The following is a 13,671-nucleotide window of genomic DNA, read 5'->3' on the forward strand; positions in this document are numbered from 1 at the left end:
CTAAAACTCTCCTAAATCTGTGTCTAAGAGAACATTTCAAAACTGATTTTAACTCCTTTTACACTTTCTGGCCTATTACACATGTTATTAATATTACATTTAAGTATAGTAAGAATCGCTTACCACTTTATGCATCTATCAAATCTAATGCAGTCCAATACCACAGCCCTGTGTGACTGTTATAATGCAAACTTTTTGGTGTTTGTTCATTTTTGAAGCCTTTGTTAGTGGTGATACTGACCAAATTCCTTTGCTCAATATGATTATTATCTGAGCTTTGCACACCCCATTTACTGGATTGGCCTGTTTGTGACATAGACTTTTATTTGTTTATTTGTTTAATCCTCAATACACAAAGAAAACATGAATATGTATGTACAAATAACTATATAATATAAACATACTCCATCACATGTAAAAGTCATGCATTTACTTAAGTAAAAATCTAGATTTATAAAGAAAATGTACTTAAGTATCAAAACAGAGTGACAAAGTGTTATATATGTTTCATGTCATTGGGTTATTATCAGTGATGCATTAGTATGCAGAATTTTAATTTTGTATCTGATCAAAATAGTGTAGGGCTCTTAAATCTATAATATTGTTTTCTAAGATTATTATATAAAATCTTCAAAGTAACATGTTGTTAACTCAACTTACTGAAGTAAATTGTAGAAATATTTCCCTCTGAAATGTAGTGGATTTACTCAAGCTTTTAAAAACCTCTGACAATAAAGCTTTTACAGTTAGTCAGGCTGTTAATGATTTTGTCCTCAGCCTCTAGGTCTATACTCAGATTTAGTCAGTTTGTTCAAAGGGATTGTTTTGATGCCCCTGATGTGCAAACAGCAGGGAGTAAATAAAAGGCTTCCAAATTCAATCAAAATGTTCTTAATCAGGCGGCCATTAAAGTGCACTGATAAAAGAAATGATTGTAGACCACTCTTTCTTTATCGCGCTGATTGTCGGTGATCAAAGGATCGATACTGGGCGGCAGATGGCGATGAGATGAGCTGTTCAGGAGCATATCTCCACCCTGTCTCCAATCCTCGTGATGCTGCCGTCCAGCCAATGAGAGATGGAGGGCTCCCCAGGTTGAAGAACACAGTTGAAAGTTAATTTGCGCCCCCCCCCCCCCCCCCCCCCCCCCCTGATCACTGTGGGAAAATGAACAGAACTGCTGTGGATCATAACTACGCGTGTGAAATGGCAGGCCTGCACCCTGCCAGTGTGTGGCAGCTGTGTGGAAAGCGACCAGGTTAAACTAACACTGTCAAAATGTCAGGGCTTCTGTTATTCACATTAAGTTAAACGAGTGAGTTAATTGACTACTAAATATCCCTCGTCCTATTTGCACCAATGGCTTGTCAAGGTCCTGAGGGACTGAGAAGACTCCCAAAGCAGAAAAGGAGCTAACTGTGAAGCCAAATATGCATCAGTTTCCCTAATTGTTTTTTTTTTTACATTTTAATTAGGCTTTTTTTTTCCTGGAATAGGTCATATTTGTTTTTAAAGGAAATACATGATTAAAAGGCCATTAATACCACATCACACCAATCACCTGTGAATCTGTGTCAGCAGATTGTTTCGATTGTTATGCTGATTGCCCGCATCCGTCCCAGGGTATTTAAACTGGACCAGAGGTTACATGGTCTTATCCAGAAGAGCTCTGTGCGTCCCCCGTCTTGACATCCACTCACAAAAAGCCATTGTGAATTTGACCATTGAAATCTGATTCTTGCTTTTTTTTTTCCCAACCTGAAAGCAAACAACCATATCTCTACCAACAGTGGACATATGGGTTTTAGGAGGTGGCACTTGGATTTGAAGCGCATTAAGTCAGGACAGGTCACCTGCCTCCAGCCTGGAAAAATCGTAGGTTTGTGAAATGTCATCTTCATTTTCATGTCATCTAGGCCGTAGGATCCGATAGCCACCCTGAGAGGATTTCAGCGGAGTTGGAAAGACTGGCTGACAGCTGCCCCGAGGAGGTGGCTTTTTTCTATTATTTTTGGACAACTCCGTGCTTAGCGTTTTTGCTGCTTTAGGCAGTGAAGGGTTGGCACAGCAAGCCCAGTGATTTCTCTGAAACATATGGTGGTTTCAAGAGGCCGGGGGTCTGGGATCACCAAAGACTGAAAGACAATCTCCCATTTTCAGTGACTCAGCGAGCCTGTTGCACGACCAGATATTTCAGTTTCAGGGTTTCAAGGTGACAATGGCATCTATCAAGTCCATCCTCGGCGAGGCTGGACTTTGAGACTATGCGTGGCCACTGAGCCGAACCTTGAAGATTGAATGAGCATGTTTGGCACGGTACCTATCCATCTGAATCCCCACCTTGTAGCAACAGATTACGCACCTGGCTTCCCTAAAGTGCACTTATAGAGCGCGACTTTGACTTTCCTCTCCTCTCGGTGCTGCGATTTTCATACATGTCTCCCACCATGGTGGAACACAGCGGTCTGGATATTATGTGCCTGAACAAATACTGTCACAGTTCCTCCTCGTCGTCCAGCTCCGAGCAGGACAAGAAGGTTTTCACCAAATTAAAACTCAGTTTGTCAGGGGACTACCCGAGGAAGAACGCAGAGATCCTCAGCGGTCAGTACGGGACCAATTTGCTGCTGATCGGGGCTGCGTTGATGCTGGCCATGGCGCACCACGACTCCTTGGTCAAGGAAGAGCACCTGCTGTCCTTTATCACCTGTCTGATGATCCTCCAGCTGATCTGGATGATGTGGTACATCCTGGTGCGCGACAGACAGAAGAACGCGAGGACCGACAGAGATGTCCACGCCACCACATGCTGGATAAGAGGTGAGTCTGTCTGCAGCACCGACTGCTTACGGGCTAATTAGTTCAGCTCTTGTCCATGTGTTTGGAGAGTTGGAGATTGCAGTGGTGCATTTCAGTCTGCATGTGATCAACCAAAAACTAGATATAAGTGTTTGTGGATGGCGAAATGAAGCAGACCTTTTCCATATAAGCAAAACAAACTTTATTTTTATCTATTTATTTGTTTATCTATTTATTTATTTATTGTCATCATCGCTAAGAATAACTTGATCTGTGTGTCTGTTTTCTCGGTAGGTGGTTTGACTCTCCTTGCACTCCTTTCACTGATTATGGACGCCTTCCGAATCGGGTATTATGTTGGCTATCAGTCTTGTGTGTCGGCTGTGCTCGGGGTATATCCTGTCATCCATGCAACTCACACCATAGCACAGGCAAGTTTACAACCCCACTTTAATTTCAATAAAGTGATTATCTTTCAGCAGTGTTAGACACTGTGTCTTTTTTTTTTTCTGTGCACAACTTAACCAGGTAGGTCTTTGAATAATGTGCTCTTTGTTGTTGAGAGTACAGAGTTGCTGCAACAATATAATCCTATCATTGTCCATGTTATATGAGTGTAACAAGGGAAATCCTTCTGGTAAAGGGACTTAAATACTTCTTAAGTTGATTTTGCTGTTTGCAAAATGCATTTTAATCAGCTATATTTTGGATAATGTGTTGTCTTGCCTTTTATATTAAGGTTCTGTGTTGTGTTTTTGGTGTTTAGGTGCATTTTCTTTGGTTTCACATCAAGGATGTCATCAAGAGCTTTGAGACATTTGAGAGGTACGTGAAATATGCGACATCATAATTTAACCATACTTGAGTTTTTGTCATATCCATTTTGTTATACCATTAGCCTAAATCGTAAAAACATTCAGTCATGAAATGTCTCAACAGCAACTAAAGAATGTATAAAATACTGTATCATAACACTGCCACATGGTGACAGATGATGGGTCATCAACCTTGTTTTCAACTGTTTATCTCCTCAGATTCGGTGTAATCCATGCAGTTTTTACCAACCTCCTCCTGTGGTGCAATGGTGTGATGTCAGAAGCCGAGCACTTCTTGAACAATCATATGAGAAGACTTTCTGCCCTGGGCTATGGAAACCTCACCATAGGTAAGGGCCAAGGGGTCGATTGCTGGCTTGTACCTAGAAGAGAGGTACAATAGTCCACTTGAGATTTCACTTCAATGGATGAAAGAAAAAGGAAGGAGAGGAGGGTTTTTGAGGGGAAGGGAGGTTAGTCCAGCAGGCCCAGCAAGTCTTGTTTGTGTCGAACGTCTCTCTATTATGTTTCAAGAGACACATAGTGTTGTTAGTACTGAGGCCCCCTCCCTAGCCTTTTCCCCACACTTCAGCCACCACCCTCCTTGGCAACCCCCCGCTTGACCTCAGACGGCTTTGTCCCCAGGCTTCTTACTCCCAAGGGTGCTGCAATTACAGTAACTGATACATCTAAGCCGAGGGTTGGGGGGTTCGGCTGCTCCTCCTCATATCCGGCTGACTGTGAGGCTGGCTGCACCCTGACTGTTGTTCCGTTTTAATTAAAGGGTGCAGGACCATAGTAGTGGCCTTTGGGTTGTGAGGGGTTGGAGGGGTGAGAGGGGGCACATGGCAGGGTTTTGTTGAGATAATCTCTAGAGGGCAACAGCATTACTATCATATGTTGGGGTGGGCTTTACAAGGAGTGAGTAAGTATAAAAAGTGTATTGTCATCAATGTTTTCGATGCACAGGTCGTCAGATAATGAGTGAAATTTCAAATTTAAATGAGTAGAATATGGCATGATTGAAACTTTAAAGTTACTATGCACATAAAATACTGGCCTATATAGTTGCTTCAAATGCAAGTTTCCTCACAAATCTAAAAATATTTAAAACTAGAATGGCTCTCAGTAGAACACACACCTCAAAGGCCAAACAATCCCAACATGTCTTTTGTTCTTAAGTATAGATTTTTTTTTATTATTGTCTTTGATCCTTTTGCAAGACAGCTGTGGGTTTTTATTACCTATTGTGTGAAATGATGACATCATCATTATGCAATTCATACAGCTCTATAGTTGTATGAGTTGTGTCATTTCTGGTCTTACTGATGCATTTCTAAATGCTATTCTCTATGTAATGCAGATTCAACATTTTCTTCCACCAGATCTGGGCTATTATCTAGATCTGCACCAAACTGTACAAACTCATTGATGTCAACACCATGAATATGTCTATGAACATTTTTTTTTACATCAAGATACATACATTATTGCCTGAAAAATTGTTGAAAGTGTCCAATGTCCAATCTTGCAATGTTAAGGACAGTTATTAGGAAAAACATTCAGTATCTGCCCCTTTGAGTGGAGCCACACCAAAATTTAATGAGGTCTTTCCTGGTCCATGTCCCATCCCTCCACCATCACTTTATCATTTTTTCAGACCATATTCTAATCTTTGCCTTTTTCCTTGTAAATTGTGTGTCTAATTTAGCTTTCAGAAGACATGTATGTGACTGTTTTTTTGTTTAGTTTTGTATTTCTGATATCTGTAATGCACTGACATCTGTTTTTATTTGTCTTGCAGTGCACTCAGAGCCTCTCTGTAACTGTACCACCAGCACTTGCTCCATGTTCACCAGCAGCCTCTACTATCTCTATCCCTTCAACATTGAGTACCACATCTTTGTCTCTGCCATGCTCTTTGTCATGTGGAAGAACATTGGACGGACCATTGATCTTTCTTCAAACCGGAAAAGGCTGGCTACCAAAACCCAGGCCCTGTCTGTAGGCCCTTTGCTGGGTCTACTTGCCCTGGCCAGCACTATTGGGATCCTAGTCGTCTACATCACCCATGTGGAGTCCCTTCAAACACGTCAGTCAGCCATTTCCATGTTCTACATTTATGGCATTGTCATGCTGGTGTTCATGTGCCTTGCCGGTGCCTCAGGTCTACTCATATACCGAGCAGACAACATGCCACTGGACACCTCCAAGAACCCGTCAAGACAGCTGGACACAGAGCTGCTATTTGGATCCTCTACTGGCTCCTGGCTTATGTCCTGGTGCAGCATAATTGCTGTGTTAAGTGCCAACGTCAGCCCTCCTTACCTCTGGACGAACTTCATCTACTCTCTACTTATTGTCTTGGAGAAGTACATGCAGAACCTCTTCATCATAGAATCTCTTTACCGCCAGCAGGAAGATGGAGAGAGGGAGGACCCAGAATTACCATCTGCTCCAGAAATCTTCTCAGTGACTTCCTCTTTAGCCCCACCATACAATGGCATCATCAACCGAGCCTATGAGACTCCAGACAGGGCCTGTGTCACCATGGAGAATGAACAGGAGGAGAACGGTCAGGTGTACAGATGTCCGAGGAAACCATCGGAGGTGCCGCTGCCTCTGGGAAACAAAGTGGTGGCGCCTCCAAATATAAAACGGCAAATCCTGAAGAACATTGCTGTCTTCCTGATAATGTGCAACATTTCCGTGAGTATCAACTGAATTAAATGAAATGAGAATTAATTTGTGTCTAAATCATGGCGACCAACCATTCCAAATGTTTGTGAATCCATATCAGATTTACCCATCCAAATTTCCACTTAGCGTTCCTGTAAGTTTTTATCATAAACAGCAGATTGTTGTTTTAAAGGTGATCTAATCATACTTTTATATTAACAATGGATCATATAAACGTATGTAATGTGACAGGTGTCTCATAGTGACAAACCCACAGAGAATTGTCACTTGACTCTCAGTTCTCCTGAGGTCTACACAGTGTTTCAGTGCCTTTCAGCTCAATATTTTGTTTTTATGGCTCACATCCATACTATTTTAGTTCAGTGTCATCACTCTCATCAATCTTTACAGCTAGAAGATACAGCTAGAAGCTATTTTTAAAAGAAAACCTCTGATAAACTCACTGTACACTACCTGCCCAGCACTAAACAGACAGTCAAAGTTAATTACTAGCTGGTGAACATAGTGAACCTTTTATCAACTAAAGAGCCAGATATCTGACTCAAGAGTTGATAAAGACCCAAACAGAGCTAAGAGGGGGCTAAACTAATAATCAATAGGTGGCCAGAGAGACAACTTCAAATGAATGCTAATGTTGCTCTGCATCTGCTGGATGGTTAGATAACTAAAACTATTTAAAAACACGATAGCTAAAACAGCTTTATGAGGTGATGATATGTCAGTCTGGTGCTTATGGTTTGTCGGGCTTCCCCCAAGTGGCTGAGAAGTCAGTGAATGCAGGTTTAATTAATTTCATTTCATTTCATTTCATTTCATTTCATTTCATCTCATTTCTTTCTTTCAGCTATGGATCCTTCCTGCTTTTGGCTGTCGGCCACAGTATGACAACGGGTTGGAACAGGAGACATTTGGCTTCAGCATATGGACAACAGTTCTCAATTTTGCCATTCCTTTGAACCTTTTCTACCGCATGCACTCGGTTGCCTCCCTTTTTGAGGTGTTCCGCCGGGTCTGACAGAATAGCAGATGACTGACAATGCCAGATAACATGCACAAGAACACTTGTCACCACCGGCTCCCCGAGATAGTCTCATAGCACAGGTCAACCGTTCAGGAGGCAGTCTGGGTCACACTCCAGCAGACTTGACAGCAAGCCGTGGAGACAAACAAAACATAGACCCTTCAGTGTGGGGATTACAGAAGAAATGAACCTATTAGCCTGCGTTCCTTGAAGAATTACCTTGTATAACACAAGGACCTTGATGAACAGAACAGAGCCTATGGTTTCAAGAATTTAAAAAGGGCCCTGTATACTTTTTGTTTTATAGTCATGTTTCGGTAGGTTGGTGCATCATGCAAAATATATATGATCTGACACATATTTTGTGCTGTTTCAAAGTGGTGACTGGTGGTATAGAATAGACTATTCACTTGATTTTCATCTGAAAATACAAGTCAAGCCACTGAAACACCTGTTAGTCTCATATATCTAAAAAAGGTAATAGTACTGTATTTTATGGAGCCACAAGTGCATTGGTGTACCACTTGACCCATATTGTATCTGCATTTGAAATGTGCATACTCTTTGTGGATGAGGTTCTCATTTACTTTACTTAGTAGTTAAAATTGTTTAATGGACGCTGTGCAACCCTTGAGCTACAATGATAGTTACAATCTTAGAATAGCACTATATTTTGAATAATCTTTATGAGTTGGACGATAGTTCTCAGAGGTAATTTAAGGTTCATCGGTGTCCTCTTGCATTCTGATTCTCTGTTCTGTTGAGCTGAATGGAGAGTTATGATAAAATTATGATACTGGGTAGCATTGTTTTCCATTCTGCGTCCTGTGATCTGTATCCACAACATATTGAGAAGTAAAAGATCAGATAGCACATTTACTGTCAACATCTTTTTTCATTCTCTAAACTGATAACATGTTGATTTTGTGCATGTTAACATGAAAAGGTGAATCTATAAGAATCTCATAAGTCAGTAGTTCCAGGATCACACCAACATACAACATGCAGGCATGATCAAAATGTTTACACACAAAGAATCAGCAATAAAAACCAACCCAGTCCGTGATATCACTCGTTTCTTCTTGATATAAAGCACAGATATACTGTAGAGAGGTACTGTACAATTCCGTCTACTTACGTCCAGCAAGTTCTCAACCTGGTGCTATCCACTGTATGTAATCTCACTATGTGCCAAGTTGTGGTAAATCCTTGTTTTTTAGGTGCAAACTGTAATATTACTGTTTATCATCTGTAAATACTGCCATGCTGATTGAAATCATTCAGAAACTGTGATACAATTTTGCAAAATTCCAATGAAATGGTGCTCATATGAAATGATGTGTACAATAGTGATGAATGTATATCTTTTGCCTATTGAAATAAAAGTTTTCTTTTTCATATACAAGACATGTCACACTTATTGTCTCCCTTTATGTTATGTGCTTTTTTTTTTTTTTTTTACTTCGAGGTTTTCTTGTTGTTTCCTACTAAACTTACAGTACACGTTTGCTCCACATGATGGCGCCAAGTATTTAAGTTTTTTTTTTGTACAGTTTGATGGGACACTTCAAAGTCTTCTGTCCTATAGGCGACTACAGTTTGGATTATTGTTCAAGAACACTTTCTTTAAAAATTGATTTTTACAAAATGAATAAAACATCGAGACGCAGTTCAATTAAAAGAAACACAACAGTTTATGCAAAATAGTAACATCAATTCTCACAAAACACTGTTGAATTTAACTTAAATGCAACAACAATATTCCTCATTTTAGTCAGTACCTCCCGTGGCCAAGGTCAGACAAACACGTCCATAAGCATCATAGTTTAGATCTAAGCATATTACTTTACTAGCTCTGTAGTAACATGTGTATGGCAGCGAACATTGTGTCGGACAGAGGTTGCCCTCCCCCTGACACCACATCCAGAGATTATAGGTTAGCCCACTCTGGAGAATACGGCGCAGGGCGTCGGGAGATTATTTTGACGTAGTGTCAGAACGATTTGACAGGGACGCAGACAAATCCAAAAATATCCGTGACGTTTCAAAGCCGGAAACCGCGCTGCTGCTGCTGCTGCTGCTGCTGCTGCTGCACAGACACTCCTGGCTCAACATGCCCGCTGAGAGTGTGAATGTGACTCACCTGTTCAGGCAACTCTGAAAAGTCGGCGGTCGTCAGAGGGCAAACAACCACCAATGTTCAGTGATACCCTGAAAAAGATAAAAACAAAAAAACAAAAAAAAAAAACAAAACAAACAAAAAAAAAAAAACCAAATACAACATGTTTTCAATAAGGAGCACGCAATATTTTTTTTGTTTGTTTGTTTGTTTGTTTGTTTGTTTTTTTTTTAAATCAGGCTGGAAATACGTTAAAAAGAGTTTGGAGTGGTTTGTTGTGCTCTACAGTCCTGTAGTTGAGTTGGGGGGATTGTGGTAGATTGTGCCGCAAATAATAAAAGTCCTATCAAATTCGTGCTCAGTCATGCTTCAAGGCAGTAAAACAGTATTATGATCATATAGGAGAGTTCAGAGATAGATAGATAGATAGATAGATAGATAGATAGATAGATAGATAGATAGATAGATAGATAGATAGAGTGATTGATTGATTGAGAGATAGATGAAAGGATTATTCATGCACTATGCTCCAGGCTGTCTGCTGTTTCAGCACCATGGACAGCTCTAGACTGCATGTGAAGCTCAGTTCTAGGTCCAGGACCCCACACTGGTTACATCTGCAATCCAAATATAATACACGAAATATATTTTAAATGCACGAAGTGTTTGTTTCTTAATATTTCTTTAAATGATCCACACACAGTTTAATTCTACATATCATATTGTCACTGCAGTATTGTGTAATGTAAAATATAGTTAATGCGCAGAAGATGGACAATTCACAATTGCAAGAAAGCTCTCGACTGAATTCGATTTTGTAATGACGCAATTTGGAGTTTCCACCAACAAAAACCTTCAAATTGTTAAGGGCTTCCTCGCACCCCTATCCTAGAGCAGTGCACTGCTGTGCGTAACACAAACGCACAAAGGAGGCGTGAGGGAGTATGCGCCTAGCCCTGGGTAGGTTAGTGTGTGTTAGGCTGTAGGGACTCCCTCCTCACCCACACCGCGCTCAGGATATCTTGGACTGAGAGATCCACAGACGCAGCCAGGTCAGACAACCGGACCGGCCAGGCTGCAACATGCGCTCGCCACTGCCTGCTGCGTTTCAGCCCCTAAGCGCACCTGGTACATCGCTCGATTCTGTTTTTACGCGCTCGCTTCTCTCTTCCCGTCTGTTTTGCACTTCACACCAGGCTGGCAGCCGAGCGGGTCAATGGGGACTATGCGGTGAGTGGCTGATAACTGCGCCCGTCCCCGCGCACGCAGCAATGGACTGCAGTTTTACTTGAAGAAACACATGGAGAACCCAGCCAAGTATCTCTCATCGGTGCAGGGGATTGACTCTGTGCCGGCACCCCTTGGAGAGATTATGTGGAACAGCACCGAAACAGAGGCAACAAACGGCGGGGGGAAGGATATGGTGGTGCGCACAGTGACGGGCTGTCTGCTGTCCCTGCTCATCCTATGGACCCTCCTGGGGAACATCCTGGTTTGCTCCGCGGTGCTGCGCTTTCGGCATCTGCGTACCAAAGTCACCAACATCTTCATCGTCTCCTTGGCTCTATCGGATTTATTCGTGGCCATCCTGGTGATGCCATGGAAAGCTGTGGCAGAAGTGGCGGGGTATTGGCCGTTTGGTACTTTCTGTAACGTCTGGGTCGCTTTTGACATTATGTGCTCCACCGCCTCCATCCTCAACCTCTGCATCATCAGCGTGGATAGATACTGGGCCATCTCGAGCCCCTTCCGCTACGAGAGGAAAATGACCCAGCGAGTTGCCTTTGTTATGATAAGCATCACTTGGACGTTGTCTGTGCTCATTTCATTCATACCGGTCCAGCTAAACTGGCACAAAGCCAGCGGAGATGACATGGCTGGGGCGCACAACTCTTCCACGAGTCGGCAGATGGAGGAAAACTGCGATTCCAGCCTGAGCAGAGAGTATGCTATATCCTCCTCTTTGATAAGTTTCTATATCCCTGTGGCAATTATGATTGTGACTTACACCCGCATATATCGGATCGCACAAATACAAATTAGAAGAATAGCCTCTCTGGAGAGAGCTGCAGAACACGCGCAAAGCTGCAGGACCAACAGAATAGAGTGCCAACACCACAACACCTTGAAAACGTCGATTAAACGGGAAACCAAAGTGTTCAAAACTCTTTCGGTGATTATGGGTGTCTTTGTGTGTTGCTGGTTACCTTTCTTCGTCCTAAACTGCATGGTCCCGTTCTGCGACAGGCCCGCCACGGATCGGGACGCGGGTCTTCCGTGCGTCAGCGAGACCACGTTCGACGTCTTCGTGTGGTTCGGCTGGACCAACTCCTCCCTAAACCCCATTATTTACGCCTTCAACGCCGAGTTCAGGAAGGCCTTCGCCAGCCTCTTGGGCTGTCGCTATTTCTGCTCCAACACACCGGTGGAAACTGTTAACATCAGCAACGAGCTGGTCTCATATAACCAAGATACCCTCATCCACAAGGAAATCGCGAACGCCTATGTCAACATGATCCCCAACGTGGTTGAATGTATTGAGCACGAAGAGACTTTTGACAGGATTTCACAGTTTTCTCACAACAACGAAAACGCCACCGACTCGGTTTGTGACTTGGATGACTGCGAGGCAGATATCAGCCTTGACAGGATGTCACCATTCACCCCCAATGGATTACACTGACTCTAACTTTGTGTCTCCCCGTGCGTAATTGGATGTATTGATAATAATGTCATCGTTCACTCAGCCCCTTTCACCCAGAAGCTCCTCTCCACAGGGAGCCCGCAGGTCAGGGTGCTCTGAGCTATTGAGCAGCGCCCCTTGCACCTGGTGAGGGATCTATTGACTTGCTCATGGACACTACAGCAGGGGGCACGTCTCTGTAGCCACCAGCCCACCCTGCCTCAGCTTTTTGTCATATATGAGATGTGATGTTGTTGTCCTGTTCTGAAAAAAGTGATGTGTAGGTGTTTATTAACATGACAAGTGAAGTCTGTGTTCATTTGTTCAAAGGTTCAGTGTTGTTGAAGCTGTTGTTTACTGGAAGGCTTTACTCAGTGCGTCCATGTCTCATGTCCATCCACTTGGAGGTGAACATGTTTGTAAAGACTCACTGAGGATTCATAATGGAAACATTTTGCTGCTCAATAACCTCATGTGTATCCGGTGCCCGCCTTTCCACTGAGTCTGAAACCTGAGGGCAGCCTTACAGACAGTGCAATCAAGATAGTTCTACTCAAATGCAGTCATTTCAGCGCCTTATAGATTATTCAAAGAAGAGTTTTGAGACGAGAAAGGAATGTGTTGTTTGGAGCTTAAGTTACATGATGCCAAATGCAGTATTAAAGTGTTTATCCACTGTACCCACCCCAGTGACTCCTCCAGCACACCTACTCTGCACCACATGGACTATTAGGCAGTTTGACCCGCGCTCAGATGGCTGGAGGCTTTTGATGGAGCAAAACATGGTGTAAAAGCACAAAATCTAATGCTATAAATACATTAAAGTGAGCCTTTTCATGTTGGCATCACAAATCCAGATCAAAAAATTTTTGACTAGAATCAGCAGAGTCATTTTGACGCTTAAATCTGTTGCTCTTTTCTGTGATTTTTCATTCTTATTGAGGCCAAAATTACAGAGTGATTCTGCTTTATCAACCACAATCAGTTAAAAAAAAGAAAAGAAAGAATAAAGACTGTACTGAATGACCAAAGATTACAAGGAGTAAATCAATAACTCTGACACAATAATTCTACAGCGTTTTGTCAAGCAGGAGAACCGTTGCTACAGAAAGCCTACATGCATGTGAGGCCACTGGGCCAACACAACTGGATGTCATACATCACCTCTCCCACACCTCTCTTATCTTTGTACTGTACAGATGACCTGATCTGAATGTATACTACTGTCCTTTAAACAGTGAAGTGTGTCATCATTTGTCTAATAAAATGCTGTCATGCTGAGAGGAACAGAGTACTCTGGTATCTTCCTGAAGGTGACATTATGGGTCTCACAGATGGACAAACCTTGCAGGGTTGGAGGATTTTCACCTTTAGTTTCATTTTCATTTTACCACTACCCAGCAGTGAGTTTGCATTCATGCATGTTAAGCACTGACTTGTTCTTTTTAAAGATTTATTTTTTGGCATTTTGCCTTCCTTGGACAGACTGACAGCAGAGAGTGACGGGAAGTATTGGAAAAGTGAGCAAGGGATG

General features: G+C 42.4%; 2 protein-coding genes across 2 annotated transcripts; both read left to right on the forward strand.

Moving 5' to 3' along the window:
* Positions 1-1,573: 1,573 nt before the first annotated feature.
* On the forward strand, positions 1,574-8,837 carry otop1 (otopetrin 1). Its single transcript, XM_071495474.1, has 6 exons — positions 1,574-2,820; positions 3,094-3,230; positions 3,566-3,624; positions 3,834-3,964; positions 5,419-6,323; positions 7,159-8,837. The coding sequence occupies exons 1-6, from the start codon at positions 2,436-2,438 to the stop codon at positions 7,327-7,329; spliced, it is 1,788 nt and encodes a 595-aa protein (XP_071351575.1). The 5' UTR covers positions 1,574-2,435; the 3' UTR covers positions 7,330-8,837.
* Positions 8,838-10,020: 1,183 nt separating this feature from the next.
* drd5a (dopamine receptor D5a) lies at positions 10,021-13,420 on the forward strand. Its single transcript, XM_071495304.1, has one exon. The coding sequence runs from the start codon at positions 10,755-10,757 to the stop codon at positions 12,135-12,137; it is 1,383 nt and encodes a 460-aa protein (XP_071351405.1). The 5' UTR covers positions 10,021-10,754; the 3' UTR covers positions 12,138-13,420.
* The last annotated feature ends 251 nt before the right edge of the window (positions 13,421-13,671 follow it).

This window comes from Trachinotus anak, unplaced genomic scaffold (assembly GCF_046630095.1).
Source record: "Trachinotus anak isolate AG129_WGS33_773 ecotype Australia unplaced genomic scaffold, CSIRO_AGI_Tana_v1 ptg000013l, whole genome shotgun sequence".
NCBI lineage: Eukaryota > Metazoa > Chordata > Actinopteri > Carangiformes > Carangidae > Trachinotus > Trachinotus anak.

Bases quoted from the DNA above. Each gene is read 5' to 3' on its own strand.
- otop1 (XM_071495474.1), top strand. From the start codon at position 2,436: ATGTCTCCCACCATGGTGGAACACAGCGGTCTGGATATTATGTGCCTG. The intron at 3,231-3,565 runs GCAAGTTTACAA...TTTGGTGTTTAG, and splicing joins CAACTCACACCATAGCACAG to GTGCATTTTCTTTGGTTTCA. The intron at 6,324-7,158 runs GTGAGTATCAAC...TCTTTCTTTCAG, and splicing joins TGATAATGTGCAACATTTCC to CTATGGATCCTTCCTGCTTT.
- drd5a (XM_071495304.1), top strand. From the start codon at position 10,755: ATGGAGAACCCAGCCAAGTATCTCTCATCGGTGCAGGGGATTGACTCT.